The following is a 17,880-nucleotide window of genomic DNA, read 5'->3' as shown; positions in this document are numbered from 1 at the left end:
ACAGTGATCAACGGTTCTACATAGTAGAACCGTATGATCACCATTCATACACCGGGGAGAATGACAGTTGGCTTGTTTACATTAGCCACCTGCCTTTCTCCCTCTCCACCAACGATCGCGAGTGACCGGCAGACGATCGGGTCCGCCGGTCACACGCGCGGGGGGGTCAGTGACCACTCGGGAGCGCGCCTCGGGCAGCGCGCGCTCGCTCCCTAGACCCTCACAGGCTAGCGATGTAGACCTAGGTCACTCTGCCTGTGAGGGGCTGACCACCGCAGTAAATAGTCGTGCGGCGGTCGGCAAGTGGTTAAAGGATGCCTACAATTTGATTTGACTTCTGATACAACTGGTAGGACAGTAAATTTGGGAGGATAGATGAAGACTCTAGGATATCAAACTGTAAAATAAACACTGTTTTTTGGTTCTAGGAAGAGACAAACTTTTTGATTAATCTGCAGTAAGCCAAGATTTTCGAACATGCCATCTTTAATAAAACAACAAAATGTCTGGTCTTAAATGATATACATTTCTATCTATATGTCTATTTTTAACCAAATTGAATTTTTCCCTTAAACTGTCTCCGCCTATGCTGTGTGTACTTGCCAGTCAATGCCAGTCTGTCAGCTATGAGAACAGAATTCTGTCAGGAAAGGCGTACAAGCGCTGTTCACGGTATAAATAGAGCAGGGACTGCTTGATACCCTACAATGCCATACACAGTACCTTGAAAAATTATTCATACCCCTTGAAATTTTCCACATTTTGTCATGTTACAACCAAAAACGTAAATTTTATTTTATTGTGATATTATGTGATAAGCGAACACAAAGTGGCACATAATTTGAGAAGTGGAAAGAAGTGGTTTTCAACTTTTTTTTTTACAAATATCTGAAAAGTGTGGCGTTTGTAGCAATGTCCCTGTAGGGCTTGCTGTATGATGACTTGTTGGGCCTCCTCTGATTACCGGCAAACAGTCACTTTGAGTACAGTTCACACATTCCTCTTTACTCCCAATCGCTCGTTACTCAAACAGTCAAGGGGTGTTGGTTTTTTTGTATTTATTGTGGAACTTGGATGGGAGAAGGGAATAGTGGGATACTCCAATTGGAACTATATACATTAGATAAGGACAACTCTCACTTGGCCTCACCAGGTTGCTTGTGGAAGCAGACACACTGCTTAAACCATACTGCAACGTGGAAAGGGTTAAGTTTCCTTGCTCTTTTCTCTCCAGCAATAGACTTGGTGAGCTACTCAGGACACTCTAGCCATCCCCTTTACAGATACCCATCCACTGACTCTTCTAGCTGCAGGGGTGGCCCCCTTGAGGTCAGGCCCCTTGGCACATATCTGTACTCACTGTATGCAGAATCTGATCCTTCCAGTGTCTCCCTTCCAGCTTCACCGGACCTCCGGGTTCAGTTTCTCTGTAGCTCTTAAGGCCCTCAGTTTGACTACTGGAGGCTGCATGGCACTTCTACAGAGGAGGCAGCCGCCTCCTCCCTCTGGCACTTGGCTCTCCAGTTGATAGACCTCAAGCACGTGTGCCCCTGGCATTTATACAGTATCCCAGCATGCACTGAGGCACTTTCCTCTGCCAAATCACCGGGGCTGTACTAAATGCCTCTGCACTTATTTGTCAGGTTTCCTCCCACTGTTGAATATGCCTCCCAATTGGACCAGTGTGAAACACTCTTCAGACAAATGGAGTTGAACCTGAGCACATTGAGCAGACCTCACTAGCAGATCCCGCTCTCTGGTATGCAGAGAAAAATATAGATTTACCTGGCAATCCTGGTAAACAGAAAGGATCCAAAACTATACTCTCTCCCCTTGCACCTACCTAGGAGGTTCAGCCTGCCTGAGTCAATACTTTGTAGAACCACCATTCGCTGCAATTTTTAGGTCTTGCCACAGTTCCATTGTAGCTCTGGCTGTATGTTTAGGGTTGTTGCCCTGCTTGAAGATGGACCTCCGCCCCAATCTCAAGTCTTTTGCAGACTCTTAACAGGTTTTCTTCTAAGATTGCCCTTTATTTGGCTCCATCCATCTTCCCATCAACTCTGACCAGCTTCCCTGTCCCTGTTGAAAAAAACTATCCCCACAACATGATGCTGCCATCACCATGTTTCACAGTTGGGATGATGTGTTTAGGGTGATGTGCAGTGTTCATTTTCTGCCACACACATTGCTTTGCTTTTAGGCCAAAAAGTTCACTTTTGCTCTCATCTGACCAGAGCACCTTCTTCTACATGTTTGCTGTGTCCCTCTCATGGATTCTTGCAAACTAGACTACTTCTGCCTTTCTTTCAACAATGGCCCTCTTCTTGCCACTTTTCCATAAAGGCCAGATTTTTGGAGTGCACAGCTGATCGTTGTCATATGGATAGATTCTCCCACCTGAGCTATGGATCTCTGCAGCTTCTACAGAGTTACCATGGGCCTCTTGGTTGCTTCCCTGATTAATGCCCTCCTTGTCCAGCCTGTCGGTTTAGGTGGGCGGCCATGTCTTGGTAGGTTTGCAGTTGTGCCATACGCCACTTTACAATTATGTGCCACTTTTATGGATTATCACATAAAATCCCAATAAAATACATTTTTGTTTTTGGTTGCAACATGACAAAATGTGGAAATTTTCAAAGGGTATGAATCCTTTTTCAAGGCAATGTACTTGGTATAAAGAACAGGAGACTGTGGTCTTATCTGAAATGTTTATGCTTTTAGGTATGTATAAGCTCCACTACTAGAGTACTTGTCTACTTTTAATTTGAATGCCCCTAGACGTGTTGTGTACTTGGTCTACTGCATTAAGGGTCAAATACTCATTCACTTCAGAGGGTGAGGAATAAGGTGCAAAACATTCCTTACTCCTCACTCCAGCAGGCCCTCTTCATATGTGCAACTTGCCTTCTATAAGGTGTCCACGGTTGCTGAATGATGACATCCTCGGATACAGTGCAGGGTTGGCCATGTGTTGTACATTGGATAATGAGGGGCCACCAATGACCTTGGAGCCTGCCAGAGTGAGGAGTGAGCTAAGGATAAAGCCTTATTCCTCATCCTGTAGAGTTGATGAGCATTTAATCTTTGCGGGGGGGGGGGGTTCAGGCACTGGAGGGTAGGGAGATGTGAGGGTAGGGACACTGATAGTGATAGCTCTGTGTAAACTCCTTATCTCAATGAAGGTGGAACAAACAGTATTGCTGGTCATTTCACAGACAAGCATAGGTCATACAAGAAGTCTACACGCACCTCTTTAACGAACCTTGTGCGACCTTTACTTAGCCCCACAATTCCAAAATAGGTGTTAAGGATCGCATGCAAAAAAAAGCGCTCCCACAGAGTTGTGACAGTCTCTCTCTGCTCTGCCCCTCCAGTGCTCACTGAAGCACTGGCCTGTGAAGGGGCGGGAACAGCTGACTTAGGCTGGCCAGACATTTTCAATTTTCTTCTACAATTTTCTGTTAGATTTACAAAAAAAACAGATAATGAGGTCAAACCTAAACACTTTCAATTTGTATGCAATCAGGCAGGCCCTTGCACTACATAGAAAAGGTAAATCTAAAGGAAATCTGATAACAAAAGTTGTATAGTGTGTATCCAGCTTGGTTTTCCGGCGGAGAGGCTGAGCCAGGTGTAGGTCCAGGTGGATCTCAACCCTAGACTGGCTGAGTGACCTCAGCCAACAGTTTACTGTAGCCTGCTGTTGGCTGAAAATGGGTCACAGAGGGTGAAATTCCACAGAGGATAAATTTTCTTGGAGCGAACGAAGCATTGGACATTAATTGTTTATACTGATATACTGAGCTGGGTCAGCCTAAACTTTATATTGTAATTTGTTATTTTGAGTTATACCACTGTAGATACTGTTTTTGTAATGAAAATACATTGGCTAGGTCTCCTTGCACATGTATGTTCTATGTTGGCCTTTTAATAATTTATTGAGAGAAAAAAAAAATAAAATAAAGGAAACTTGAAAAGGTAGAAGTCAGTATAAAACGAGGCTGGTTGCGCATGCCATGCAAAGTAGGAGCATAATCCTCTGATCTACATCCCTGAAGCATACAGATATAAATAAAACGGAATGTATGTAGCGCTATCCCCTAGAAGGCTGCTAGAGTTTTGGGTCCCCCTATTCCTGCATAGCCTGGCAACACACATTTTCTAACTTCCACAGAGTCAGTAACCAGTCCATGGGCTTTTGTGTTATTTCATTGAGAGAAATCAACTTGGATGAGGGATTATGAGATGCCAAACTTTAAATTATTAGAATGCATTAAGATAACAAACCTTCCTGACTTTACAACTCTTTTTTCTTTTTCTTTTTCTTTTTCTTTTTCTTTCTATTTTTCTTTCTTTTTCTTTTTCTATCTCTTTCTTTTTCTTTCTCTTTTTTTTCTCTTTTTTTTCTCTTTCTTTTTCTTTCTCTTTTTTCTCTTTTTTTTCTCTTTCTTTTTCTTTCTCTTTTTTCTCTTTTTTTCTCTTTTTTCTTTTTCTTTCTCTTTCTTTTCTCTTTTTTTTTCTCTTTTTTTTTCCTCTTTCTTTTTCTTTCTCTTTTTTTCTTTTTCTTTCTTTTTTTTCTTTTTCTTTCTCTTTTTTTCTTTTTCTTTCTTTTTTTTCTTTTTCTTTCTCTTTTTTCTTTTTCTTTCTCTCCTTTTTTTTTTCTTTTTCTTTTTGGTATGGTTTTTGTTTCCTACCTAAACCCATTCCAGTGTCAGTTATGCTACGTGAGCTCTTGAGGAATGAATTAAGGAAGTTGTTTGTGCGGTTTTGTGTAAGACTTCCCAGATGGTGTACATGGTTTGTCTCAGCCGAGTTCCTCTCTTGCATAGTAACAAATCCCACAGGGTATGTAAGGAAATAATGTCGTTGTAATGATGACTTTGGTATAGGGTTCATGGTTAGTCCTGTGACTTTTTCATTCCTAGTTTATTATGGAGTGTAAGGGTCGGAAAAAAAAAGATTATTTTAAATACAAAGATAACATGCATACGGTAGAGACTATTTTGCCTGCCAATACATTTGCATTTGTGCTTGAAATTTGCACAGCCAGGTGGATACAACTTTCCCTGTTAGGGTAAAGTGCACCTGTGCCCAGGCTATGGACATTTGATTTTCTAACAGCTTAGAAACATCTGCTTTGTATTTATAATGGAGGGATTGCAGCCTGCTGAGATCTGTCCTGTTCTCCGTTTAAAAAAAAAAAAAAGTGGTATTACGTTTTTTGCAGCCAATTTTGGAATAACTTCTATATTTGTTCATAGCTTCCAACTGTCTCTGATTTCCAGGAGCTGTCCCTCATTTGTAACAGTCCCTCTGTCCTGCATTCCCTTCTCATTTGTCCCTCGTTATGGTCTAATCTACTGTATATAGTTGTACAGAAAATGAAAGGAAAAGGGAAGGCTGAATAGCCCCCTTTTTCCTCATGGGAGAGTGGCAGGATAGGGTTTAGTCAGAAATAGTAAATTTTCCCTCCTTTTTTCCTCAGGGAAAAGGGGAAGGTGAAGAGTGAGGTATTCCTGAGGTAAAACACCTGTAGTGGGCGGTCCTTTAGCTCTGCAGGGGTTAGAGCACCTATAGGAAGAGAGCAGCTGGAGGAATTTTCTAGAACTCCTGGGGACCCTATTTAAGGAAGGGGTCGCCTCAGAGGGGGCTCATTCGCCTCAGAAGACTCGACCAGTGCAGTTCCCTCCCTTGTCGCGGCTGTTATGTGGTAGGTCACCTTTGCATCTTGCAAAGGGGGACGGTTTTTAATTATATGTGGAAGTGATGATTTTAACTGAGTTATTTATTATGCAGCCTGAGCCATGGTGGCTGGGTTGTCACAATGTTTTATCTTATATTTATTAAAGTTTTAGCCCCCTTTCACACTAATAGGGAAGCTGTGGACCCGTTCTAATAGGAGCGACGGTCCGGAGCTTCTTTGGGGCGACCCGGAGGCGACCGCCATAGACTTCAATGTTATGAAGTCCGTGGCGGCCGCTCCGAGGTCGCGGCGCGCTCCTCGCACCGCGACCTCGGAGGTCGGCACCCGAAGTCGGATCGCCCCTATGTGAACGGGGCCTTAAAACCAATAATAAACAGCCGCAGCCAATTATTTGCCACAAGTACAGTTGTCTGCTGTTTTTTATTTTAGTTATAAGTTTTTAGGTTATTAAATACTGCCTACTGTCCCATGCACTAATTTATCAAGTGTTTCCCAGTGCTAAACCTGCCATCCAATTTCTACATTTCTGCATTTGTAAATGCCAATATAAAGGAATAGTAGTGGTAAAAAACAAGCACTTGTGGGTTTAACCAATCCTTCTTTTTTTTTTATTTTATTTTTTTGCACAATTCTCCTTTTAAGGGGGCATGGCAGGATCCTATGCATACATTTGCTAATAGGGGTCCCTCATTCCCAGCTCAAAAAGTTGGGAGGTATGTTTACATGTTCCCACTCACATAGCATAAATAAATATTTAAAGAGGTTGTAAACCCAAACATTTTTTTTCTTTTTTAACCTTAAAGAGAAACACATAATGAGCTAGTATGCATCGCATACTAGCTTATTATGAAATATGAAACCCTTACCTTAGAACGAGCCCCCGCCGTGCCACCCGCTTACCTCTGACGGGCGACATGTTCAGTCGCCTGTCTTCCGGGATCGCGGCATTCGGCCATCTGATTGGCCGGAGCCGTGGTGACGTCACTCCCGCGCGCGGGAGCCGACGGTCTCGGCATGGGGCTCTGAAGGAACGGCACCAGCGGCCGTTCCTTCAGAGCGCATGCGCCAGTGATGTCACTGGCTGCATGGAAGGTAAATATCTCCTAAACTGTGCATGTTTAGGAGATATTTACAGTACCTATAGGTAAAAGTTGCAGAGGAGGGTTTACTTCCTCTTTAAACAAGCTTACATTTTTACTTTTCTCATTTCTGAAAACTTTTAGGCTCCATTCACATCTTGGCGTCCCAGATAGCGGGCAGAATCGCGGCGATTATGCCTATGATCCTGAATCGTGGAAATTGTGGGATGCCCCATGCGATCCGTGTCCCTACCAATGGCACCCTGATCACGCCACGATTGTCGCCCGACGAATGGCAGTAAAATTGTGGGACACCTATCGTCCCAAACGAAGTACAAGAACTTCTTTTAGGCAACAGGCATCACGCAATTCTGTTTGCATGATTTTATTCCGATTCGGCGAGCGGCAAATGTGGCAAAATCGCGTCGCAATCGGGGTGCTATTGGCAGTGACTGAGATCGCCCAGGCGTCCTGCGATTTGCAGTGATTCAGGATTGCGGGCAGAATCACCGCAATTCAGCCTGCGATCTGGGACGCCAAGATGTGCACAGAGCCTAAACCGGAGATCTCCCTTTCTATGTAATGCTAAGAAGTGGGCAGGGTAGTTAAAGCGGTGTTCCAACCTCCCCCTCCAAAAATTATACTGTAGCTGCTGACTTTTAATATTAGGACACTTACCTGTCCTGGAGTCCAACGATGTCGGCACCGCAGCCAATGTTTCCGTCGGGTGCTGCCACTGCCGGTGAGGGAACATGGCAGTGAAGCCTTACGGCTTCACGGGCGGGTCCCTAATGCGCATGCGCGAAGCACGCTGCACATTTGGATTGGCTCGGCGGCGGGTGAAGGGTGGGTCAAACTTTCGAGGGACAGCGCCGCGGTGCCTTCTCCCGGAAGTGGGGGAAGGGGTACCTTTCAGAAACAAATGGGCACCGGGGGGGGGGGAGCAAATGAGCAGAAGTTCCACTTTTGGGTGGAACTTAGCTTTAATTTTATCATAATTACCCTGTCTGTACTGTGCTGGCAGATCACATCTGTTGTAAACTATATTTGAACACTTGGCTGTCTGATTAATGGATTTAAGATCTCAAACTGAGTCTGTCCCCCACTTTGAACTTTTGAAAGTGGAGGGACAGAGTAGTTTGCACAAACACATAGGAACTGGGTTGCCAAAAAAAATCACAGCAGGAGCTCTGGACTGATGAATCAAAATTTTAATTATTTGGCTGTAGCAAAAGGCAATTGGTTAGCAAAGGGCTGAAGAGCGATACAATGAGTGTCTGCAGGCAACCGCGCAGCATGGTGGAGGTTCCTTGCAAGTTTGGGTTGCATTTCTACAAAGGGAGTTGGAGATTTGGTCAGGATCAATGACATCCTGCATACATTTTAAACCATCACAAAGTTTTTTTTTTTTTTTTTTTTTTTTTTGGGGTTACATTACTGCAAACTCTAGATCTATCTTCTTTTTGAATGGCTGGTGCAGCTGATGGGCACATGCTCTGTGCCTCACCAACAATGCCTAGAGCAGTGGGTGGGATTACTACAGTGGGTAGCACTACTATATGTGATTCAGACTTCCTCCCCCCCTACATATTTCCATGCCAGAGCTTTGCAATGATGTAACTGCATATAAAAAGTTGTAAAAAAAAAAAAAAAAGTGATTTGCTTTCGAATGCTTTCAAATGTATGCAGGGCCAAGGGGATAAAAGGACAAGGATTTTTTTTTGAGATTTCAGTATATGTTGTGAACGCGTGTTCCCCCCCCCCCCCCCCCCCCAAAAAAAAAGCTTAGATACAGACATGGATAAGGGCTTGTCTTAAAGTGCTTTTAAAACTGTTCAGAATATGCAAATATTTGGTGGGTATGATCTGGGCACACACTCCCTTTGAGAAATACAATGTTGTCCCCTCTAAACAGCTAGCTGATTTGACAGTAAAGGAACAGCAGGATACTGAGGTCATCTCGCTGCTTATTCCTACTTCAACATGGTACTTGTCTGCACTTTTCAATGCGACACACCTGGTTGGCTCCATTTACTTCCCCTGCCTTAGACAACTGAGTGCTGCTGGAGATTGCAGCTAATACCAAATAAAATAAGATAAAATACACTTAATTATTTTTCACGAATACAGAGTTGCATTAACGTGTCTTTCTTTTTATACATGCGATTCCCTCATTTTCTTTTTATACTCTGCTTTTCAAAAGCAGTTTACTGAGAATGTTAGTTTCTTACCTAACATGGGAGAAAATACAACAGTTGATGTGAAGGTGAATAGCTTTTATGTGTAGCAGTCTTCAACCATCGTCATGGTAGTAGAAAGAAAATACATTTAATTGGACGCTTTTAAAATGACAATTGTTGGACCCCAATGGTTCACCACTGACAAAGGGCACACTGGCTCGTCCCACTCTTCTGAAATATTTGTTGCGTGGCCTGCTTAGTGCTGCACAGCCTCTTAAATCTTCACTGCTGGGTCCTGTTCCTCTTCCACATGTTTACACCTACATCCTTCCAAAAGAAAGCTTGTGTAATTCTGCCTTTTCCTTACTTTTAGTGTGTGTGTCTATTTAATCTCGCTCCAAAAAATTAAAGGAACGCTTTTATCAGATCTCAATGGGGAAAAATATGCTGGATATCTATACTGATATGGACTGGGTATTGTGTTAGGAAGGAAAGGATGCCACATCGTTTGATGGAAATGAAAATTCACAACCTACAGAGGGCTGAATTCAAAGACACCCTGAAAATCAAAGTGAAAGAATGATGCAGCAGGCTAGCCCATTTTGCAACTCAAAATGGTACCCATTAGTTTGTATAGCCCCCACGTGCTTGTATGCATGCCTGACAACGTTGGAGCATGCTCTTAATGAGACGAAACATGGTGTCCTGGGGTATTTCCTCCCAGATCTGGACCAGGGCATCGCTGAGCTCCTGAACAGACTGAGGTGCAACCTAGCAGTGTCAGATGGACTGAAACATAATGTCCCAGAGGTGTTCTATTGGATTTAGGTCAGACGAACATAGGGGCCATTCAATGGTATCAATTCCTTCATCTTCCAGGAACTGGCTGCATACTCTTGCCACATGAGGCTGGGCATTTTCATGCACCAGGAGGAACCCAGGGCCCACTGCACCAACGTAGGGTCTGACAGTGGGTCCTAGGATTTCATCCCGATACCTAATGGCAGTAAGGGTGCCAACGTCTAGCCTGTAGAGGTCTGTGCATCCCTCCATGGATATGCCTCCCCAGACCATCACTGACCCACCACCAAACCAGTCATGCTGAACGATGTTCCAGGAAGCGTAACGTTCTCCATGGCTTCTCCAGACCCTTTCACGTCTTTCACATGGCGGACCTGCCAATACTGGTGTTCAATGGAATATGCTAATCGAGCTGAATGGTGCTGGGCAGTGAGCACAGGGCCCACTAGATGACGTTGGGCCCTCAGTCCACCCTCATGAAGTCTGTTTCTGATTGTTTGGTCAGCGACATTATACCAGTTGCCTGCTGGAGGTCATTTTGTAGGGCTCTGGCAGTGCTCATCCTGTTCCTCCTTGCATAAAGGAGCAGATACCAGTCCAGCTGATGGACAAGGACCTTCTTTGGCCCTGTCAAGCTCTCCTAGAGTAACTAACTGCCTGTCCGGGAATCTCCTCCATGCTCTTGAGACTGTGCTGGGAGACACAACATACCTTCTGGCAATGGCATGTATTGATGTTTCATCCAGGAGGAGTTGGACTGCCTTTGCAACCTCTATAGGGTCCAGTTATCGTCTCATGCTACCAGTAGTGACACTGACCCTAGCCAAATGCAAAACTAGTAAATAACAGTCAGAAAAGTGAGTAGGGAAAAAATGTCAGTGGCCTTGATCTGTAAAACCATTCCTGTTTTTGAAGGTTGTCTCGTTGCCCATCTAGTGCACCTGTTAAACACCAAAGCAGCTGCAACTGATTAGCAACCCCCTCTGCTACTTAACTGACCAGATCAATATCCCAGGAGTTTCATTGACTTGATGCTGTACTCTAAACAGTGTTCCTTTAATTTTTTTGAGCTGTGTGTGTATGTGTACACACACATTCTATTGTCAAAAGTATTGCGTTTACACACACATTAACTTTAATAGTGTCTTAAGCTGGATACACACTATCCAACTTTTGTGGTTAGATTTCCTTCAGATTTACCTTTTTTCTATGTAGTGCAAGGGCCTGCCTGATTGCATACAAATTGAAAGTGTTTAGGTTTGACCTCGTATTATATGGTTTTGGTAAGTCTAAAGGAAAAAGTCTTCAGAAAATCTTATAGTGTGTATGGCCCATTAGTCTATAGGGTTCAATACTGAGTTGGCCCACCCTTTGCAGCTATAACCGCTTCATCTCTTCTGGGAAGGTTGTCCACAAGGTTTAGGAGTGTCTATGGGAATGTTGGACTGTAATTCCAGAAGTGCATTTGTTTGGTCAGGCACAAGTTTTGCTGACGTTGAAGGCCTGGCTCGCAGTCTACGCTCTAAATCATCCCATTCTATCGGGTTGAGGTCAGGACTCATGTTTGTGTGTATATAGATAGAGATCCATTCATCTCTGGTGATCCTCTGTCTTCTGCTTTTTGACCACACCAAGCATAAAAGTTAATCTGTGCTGGTGTGGTCAAATTGCATCTCCCTGCTTTCTCTTTGGGGATATGACTTTGTGCAAGTGCACGGCATGCCTATATCCTTCCGTAGTCTGTACCACTATCGAGCCCCCCCGGACAGCCACACTATTTATTTTTTGATTGGCAAGGCTCAGAGCCTTGCTCCCAAAACGGGTAGAGATGGAGAGAAGCCTCCGCTGTATTGATGTAAAGTGGCTACCAGCAAGAGCTCTTGTAGCAGTGTAAGAGAGCAGACATGCTCCCCGTAGAAGAGATGCTGTGTAGTCTTGTGAGCACAGAACAAAACCTTGAAAGTCAATTCCAATAACTATCCCTCCAAACAACAAAAATGCATTTTAATGAATAAAAAAAAAAAATACAGTGCAAAACCTTTAAAAAAAAATGCATGTAAACGTCAATTGCAGTGACACATGAGGATTGTAGTGTGAATGGTCTTAAACCACTTTATCAGATATCTTTTTTTTATTTTTGTATCGGACATTGATTCCTTTTACACCTAGAATGCTGCAGCATCATTTGTTAATTGAGTAATTGTCATATATTTTTTGAATTTTTCCAATTTTGGGCACCCTTTTTTTTTCGTTTTTTTTTTTTTTTTTTTTTTTTATGTTAGCGGTGTTAAAGTAGTAGTAGAGAAAAAGTTTGGGCTACAGCTGCACCATAGAGACCATCTTCAGGTTTTGCTAAATTGCTAAAGTGAATCGAAGGGGCTGAATGTACCTCCTTGCAGGGTTGTCCACAAAGAACAACAGCATCAACAGGGGTGGACTCCCCCTAAGTGGTTTTTAATGAAGAAGCTCATTGGGTGCCTTATTTAACCCTGGTTCCCTTTTCAGAAGCTCTTCTCACTTGGTGGCATGGCTAATATAAACTGATGTATTTGTTTTAACATGGTGAATTCTACATATCGCTGAGCACTCGTGCACAAAGAAATATGAAAATGCTTTATTATGGAAAACGCCTGGCATTTGGTTTGCATTGGGAGTGCCAAACACCACTAAAAAGAGGAACTTCTAATTTTTTTTCTGTTAATGACCAAACGTAGTCCAAAGGTACATGGCAACATGCTTATCTTCTGTCTTTTTTTTTTTCTTTCAGGAGGCCAGTTGTATACTGCTAGATGTGGGAAGATGTTGTCCACAGAGAGAGGAGTTGTTGAAGAATGGTTATCGGAGTTTAAGGTAAATATTAACCACTTGCAGCCTGGGCTATAGCCAAATGATGGCTACAGAGCGGTTGGCTTATTCTGGGAGGGCGTACGACGTCCTCCCAGAATCTCGCTTCCCGTGCGCCCCCTGACGGATCGTGGTAAAGGACAATGACAGCTGCCCTTTACCACGTGATCGCTCCATCGTCAACAAACCAGCGCATGTCTGGTTCAGTTCTCTCCTCATCCCCTGCCCCCTCCATGCCTCAATCATGCCACCTCCGTGCTCATCAATGCCACATCAGTGCTCATCCATCTTGCTTGTTAGTGTCTTAAGAAATGAGATATGCTGTCAGTACATCAGGTGTGATCAAGTTTCAATGATTGGCACCATAGCTTGTAGACTCTATAATCTTCACAAAGACCAAAAACACTGAACAAAATTTTAAACGTAGCACTTTTGTTTTTGTCCCCATTTTTCATGAGCTGAACTCCAAAGATCTAAGACTTATTCTATGTACACAAAAGGCCTATTTTTCTCAAATATTCTCAAATCTGTGTTAGTGAGCACTTCTCATTTTCCGAGATAATCCATCCACCTCACAGGTGTGACATATCAAGATGCTGATTAGACAGTATGATTATTGCACAGGTGTGCCTTAGGCTGCCCACAATAAAGGCCCCTCTAAAATGTGCAGTTTTATCACACAGCACAATGCCACAGATGTCGCATGTTTTGAGGGAGTGTGCAATTGGCCTGCTGACTGCAGCAATGTCCACCAGAGCTGTTGCCCATGATTTTGAATGTTCATTTATCTACCATAAGCCGTCTCCAAAGTAATTTCAGAGAATTTGGCAGTACATCCAACCGGCCTCACAACTGCAGACCACGTGTAACCACACCAGCCCAGGACCTCCACATCCAGCATCTTTACCTCCAAGATCGTCTGAGACCAGCCACCCTGACAGCTGCTGTAACAATCGGTTTTGCATAACCAAAGAATTTCTGCAAAAACTGTCAGTTCCCGTTAAGGGAAGCTCATCTGCATGCTCATTGTCCTTATCGGGGTCTCGACCTGACTGCAGTTCGTTCGTTCGTAACCGACTTGAGTGGGCAAACATTCAATGGCGTCTGGCACTTTGGAGAGGTGTTCTCTTCACGGATGAATCCCGGTTCCCTTTTTTTTTTTTTTTCTCTCTTCTTCCCCCCTCACGCCCTCAAGGTTACCCTCCATTGGCCTCCCTATCTCCCACATCTCACGGTCTCCCAGACTTCTCTTGCTCTTTGGTATTGTCCGCTTTTGGGGTGCCAAACAGCCACACCACTTGTACTTTATACAGTGAGTGGAAGACGAAGGCAACATTCCCATCTCCCATACAAATTACACGTTAATCCTCGTTTGTTACTCTTTACCCCAGTTGTACTTTATTTGTTGCACTTTTACATCTCCCCTTGCCTCCATACCATGAGCATGCAGTACAACGTTATATATTCTATGCCTATGGTACCCACAGTTTTAATTTACGTGTTGTACCAAACTCTGTACCACTGTTATATCTCCTTTGTTGACTCTTAATAACATTTTTTGAACAGAATTCACTGTACAGGGCAGATGGCAGACCGCATGTATGGCATCGTTTGGGTGAGCAGTTTGCTGATGTCAACGTTGTGGATTGAGTGGCCCATGGTGGTGGTGAGGTTATGGTATGGGCAGGCATATGTTATGGACAGCGAGCACAGCTGCATTTTATTGATGGCATTTTGAATGCACAGAGATACTGTGATGAGATCCTGAGGTCCATTGCTGTGCCATTCATCCACGACCATCACCTCATGTTGCAGCATGATGCAAGAATCTGTAAACGATTCCTGGAAGCTGAAAACAGTTCTTGCATGGCCAGCATACTCACCGGACATGTCGCCCATTGAGCATGTTTGGGATGCTCTGGATCGGCGTATAAGACAGCGTGTTCCAGGTCCTGCCAATGTCCAGCAACTTCGCACAGCCATTAAAGAGGAGTGGACCAACATTTTACAGGCCACAATCAACAAACTGATCAACTCTATGCGAAGGAGATGAGGCAAATGGTGGTCACACCAGATACTGACTGGTTTTTGGACCCCCCCCCCCCCCCAATACAGTAAAACTGCACATTTTAAAGTGGCCTTTATTGTGGCAAGCCTAAGGCACATCTGTGCAATGATCGTGCTGTTTAATCAGCATCTTGACAAGCCACACCTGTGAGGTGGATGGATTATCTTGGCAAAAGAGAAGTGCTCACTAACACAGATTTAGACAGATTTGTGAACAATATTTGGGAGAAATAGGCCTTTTGTGTGCATAGAAAAAGTCTTAAGCCCCGTACACACGTACCGATCGTCGGCCGAACGATCGGCCGTCTTTTGTCCAGGGCTGTCTTGTCTGTTGAAAAGTGCAAAAGACTGCACACGAATTTTGTCGGCCAACAACAGCCGACTGCAGAAGTGATGTCATGTGATGGTTAACTTTCCTTGTCTTTTTTTCTTTTCTGAGCATGCCCAGTCTTGCAAATCTGCTGTCTGTCGGCCGAAATCTGTACTGACTGGGGAACAATCGGCCGTTCTGGTGTTGGCCAACAAAAATTTTAATGCTTGCACGACAGATTCTGTTCGGCCGAAAATGCGCTGTCGGCTGTCGGAAGCATCATACTAACAAGCCTACAATCGGCCGATCGGTCGTCGGCCGAATATTTACGGCCGACAATCGGTACGTGTGTACGGGGCATTAGATCTTTGAGTTCAGATCATGAAAAATGGAAGCAAAAACAAGTGTTGTGTTTTTTAAAATTTTGTTCAGTGCATATACTTATTTGGGTTATTTTTGCAAAAGATATGTAGCAGTATAACTTTTGCCCAAAATTTATCAAGAAAAATGACTACATTTGCAAAATTTTAAAACTGAAAATTTTGTAAAAAAAAAAATAAATTTTTCTTTGTTTGGTTCTTTTTTTCATTCATAGTGCAAAAAATAAAAAACCTAATGATGATTAAATACCACCAAAAGAAAGCTCTAATCTATTTGTGTGGAAAAAAGACAAAAATTTCATGAGTACAGTGTTGCATGACTGAGTAACTGCCATTCAAAATGGTCTGGTTAGGAAGGGAGTTTAAGTGCCCAGTGGGTAAGTGGTTAACCAGTGTCTCATTTTAAACCATTTTAACTGCTTAGTGCCGCATTAAAATTATCTTTTTGGATTTTGTCTATCTGAGGATTTTTCTTGTTCTTTGAATACTTGCAAATGGTTTGACCATGGTGATGTAGGTCACTAGGTCAGAAGTGTTTGTACACTTGGACATAGATGGATCCTTTTTGTTTTTTAAAGTGGTTGTAAACCCACTCTGTTGACATTTACCTATAGGTAAACCTATATTAAGGCTTACCTATAGGTGCTATAAATATCTCCTAAACATGCACCGTTTAGGAGATATTAACAGTGCATGCAGCCGATTGACGTCATCGGCGCATATGCGATCTGAAAGAACGGCCACCCATGCCATTCCTTCAGAGCCCAGTGGCGAGAACAACGGCTCCCGTGCGCATGCGCAGGAGTTATGTAATCGCGCCTCCGGCCAATCAGATGGCCGGAGGAAGCGAACAAGGAAGCAGGACGGCCGGACATGTCGGCCGCCCTGTTACTGAGCGGGCCGCACTGTGAGGGCTTTGTTTTAAGGTAAGTATTTCATAATGAGATGCATACTAGCTCATTATGCCTTTGTCTTTACAGGTTTTTTTTTTTTTTTTTTTTTTTAAGGGTTTACTTCCTCTTTAAATCAGCTAGCGGCTATTAAAAAAAAAAAAAAAAAAAAAAAAAAAGCCATCAGATTTCCCCATTCACACAAACGAGATGGATGGGGGAATCTACCCACAGTGCTGTTGTAGTCTGACAGCAGGGACTCCTCTACTGTTGGAGTACACTGATCGGCGCATGCGCTGATCAAATTTAAAAATTTTCAACGTTCCCGTTCGAGAGAAGCTGTTCAATAAATCGACTTCTCTTGAACAGGAATAACCATATAAGGATCAAAATTCAGCCATTGCTGAACGGGCCAATTTTTGATCCATCTATGGCCAGCTTTAAGTATTTGTTTTCAGCCTACAGCTTTTGCGCACTTCAGCAATTTTTGGCTTTCAATATTTTTTCCAAGGAAATGCATGTATGCAAAGAGATTTTTTTTTTTTTTCTCTTTGGTTTGCTTGTAGATATGAATGTTAGAGTAATTCCACTTTTTCCAATAAAAAAAATATACTTTAACCCCTTCACGCCTAAGTATAAAACAAATCCTAATGCCTTCATGCCTAAGTATAAAACAAATCCTAATGCCTAAGCCCAATTTTGCAACTTTTGACGTGTTAGTAAATCTGTACATATCATCACATCTATTTTGTAAGTAATGGGATAGCTCCTGATTTTTTTCTATTATCCAAGGATGTATTTTTCTTGCTACTACATTAATCGATCACCAAAGAACAACCCAAAATTAATTTTCCTGCTCCTAAGCCCCGGTTCACACTAGGGCGACCTGGTCGCCTCACAGGTCGCCGCAGGTCGCCTCCCATAGTGAAGCTGCGGACCCGTTCTAATAGGAGCGACACAAGTCGCTCCGACCTAGAAAAAGGGCCTGGAGCTTCTTTGGGGCGACCAGGAGGCGACCGCTATAGACTTCAATGTTATGAAGTCCGTGGCGGCCGCTCCGAGGTCGCGGCGCGCTGCTCGCATCGCGATCTCGGAGGTCGCCCTTGGAAGTAGCGTCGCGGTAGTGTGAACCGGCGCTGACTATTGCCGCAGTACCACATGTGTATATTTGTTGTTTGCACCTGTAGTACAGCCCAGAAACAATAGTGTGCATTTTGGTTTTATTTTTGTTTTATCCTGCCTAAAACACACTAACTGACACAGATACTAATTAAAAAGTCCTGACCTTGACCTTTGAGTTTGACCTAAACACTAACCCTGGGGCTGACCTAGAATAAACCTTGAGCTAGGTATTTTTTTTTTTTTTTTATTATTATTTTCTATCTCTGCAAGGACAGAGAAAGATACAATGTATCTGTCTCTTCCATTCTCAGAGACATAAAACACACAGGGACGAGCTTCACATTGACTAATCACTGTGATAGCCAATCAGAGGCTATCACAGCGATCAGGTGACCCTGAATCGGACGTTCTAGGTCCTGATCATGAGAATGCGGCCTGGGGCTCTCTGTGAGACCCCAGTCTGTGTACTGGGAGTACGGCATGCGGCGGACTCCCAGCAC

The 17,880-nt window shown here is 43.5% G+C and overlaps 1 protein-coding gene across 4 annotated transcripts in view; it reads left to right on the top strand.

The window, feature by feature from the left end:
* HYCC1 (hyccin PI4KA lipid kinase complex subunit 1) overlaps positions 1 to 17,880 on the top strand; it is a 227,104-nt gene that overhangs the window by 49,236 nt on the left and 159,988 nt on the right. For all 4 annotated transcript variants that reach the window (XR_014225350.1, XM_082259372.1, XM_082259374.1 and 1 more), the window contains exon 2: positions 12,535 to 12,617. Coding sequence is in view for 3 of the 4 variants with exons in the window: in XM_082259372.1 (XP_082115498.1) it covers positions 12,567 to 12,617 (51 nt within the window). In the remaining variant the exon portion in view is untranslated. The remainder of the gene's footprint in view (positions 1 to 12,534; positions 12,618 to 17,880) is intronic.

Source organism: Pelophylax lessonae, assembly GCF_965119305.1.
Source record: "Pelophylax lessonae genome assembly, chromosome: 5".
Taxonomy (NCBI): Eukaryota; Metazoa; Chordata; class Amphibia; order Anura; family Ranidae; genus Pelophylax; species Pelophylax lessonae.
The sequence above is the reverse complement of the archived record's forward strand: the minus strand, read 5'-3'. Positions and strand labels throughout refer to the sequence as shown.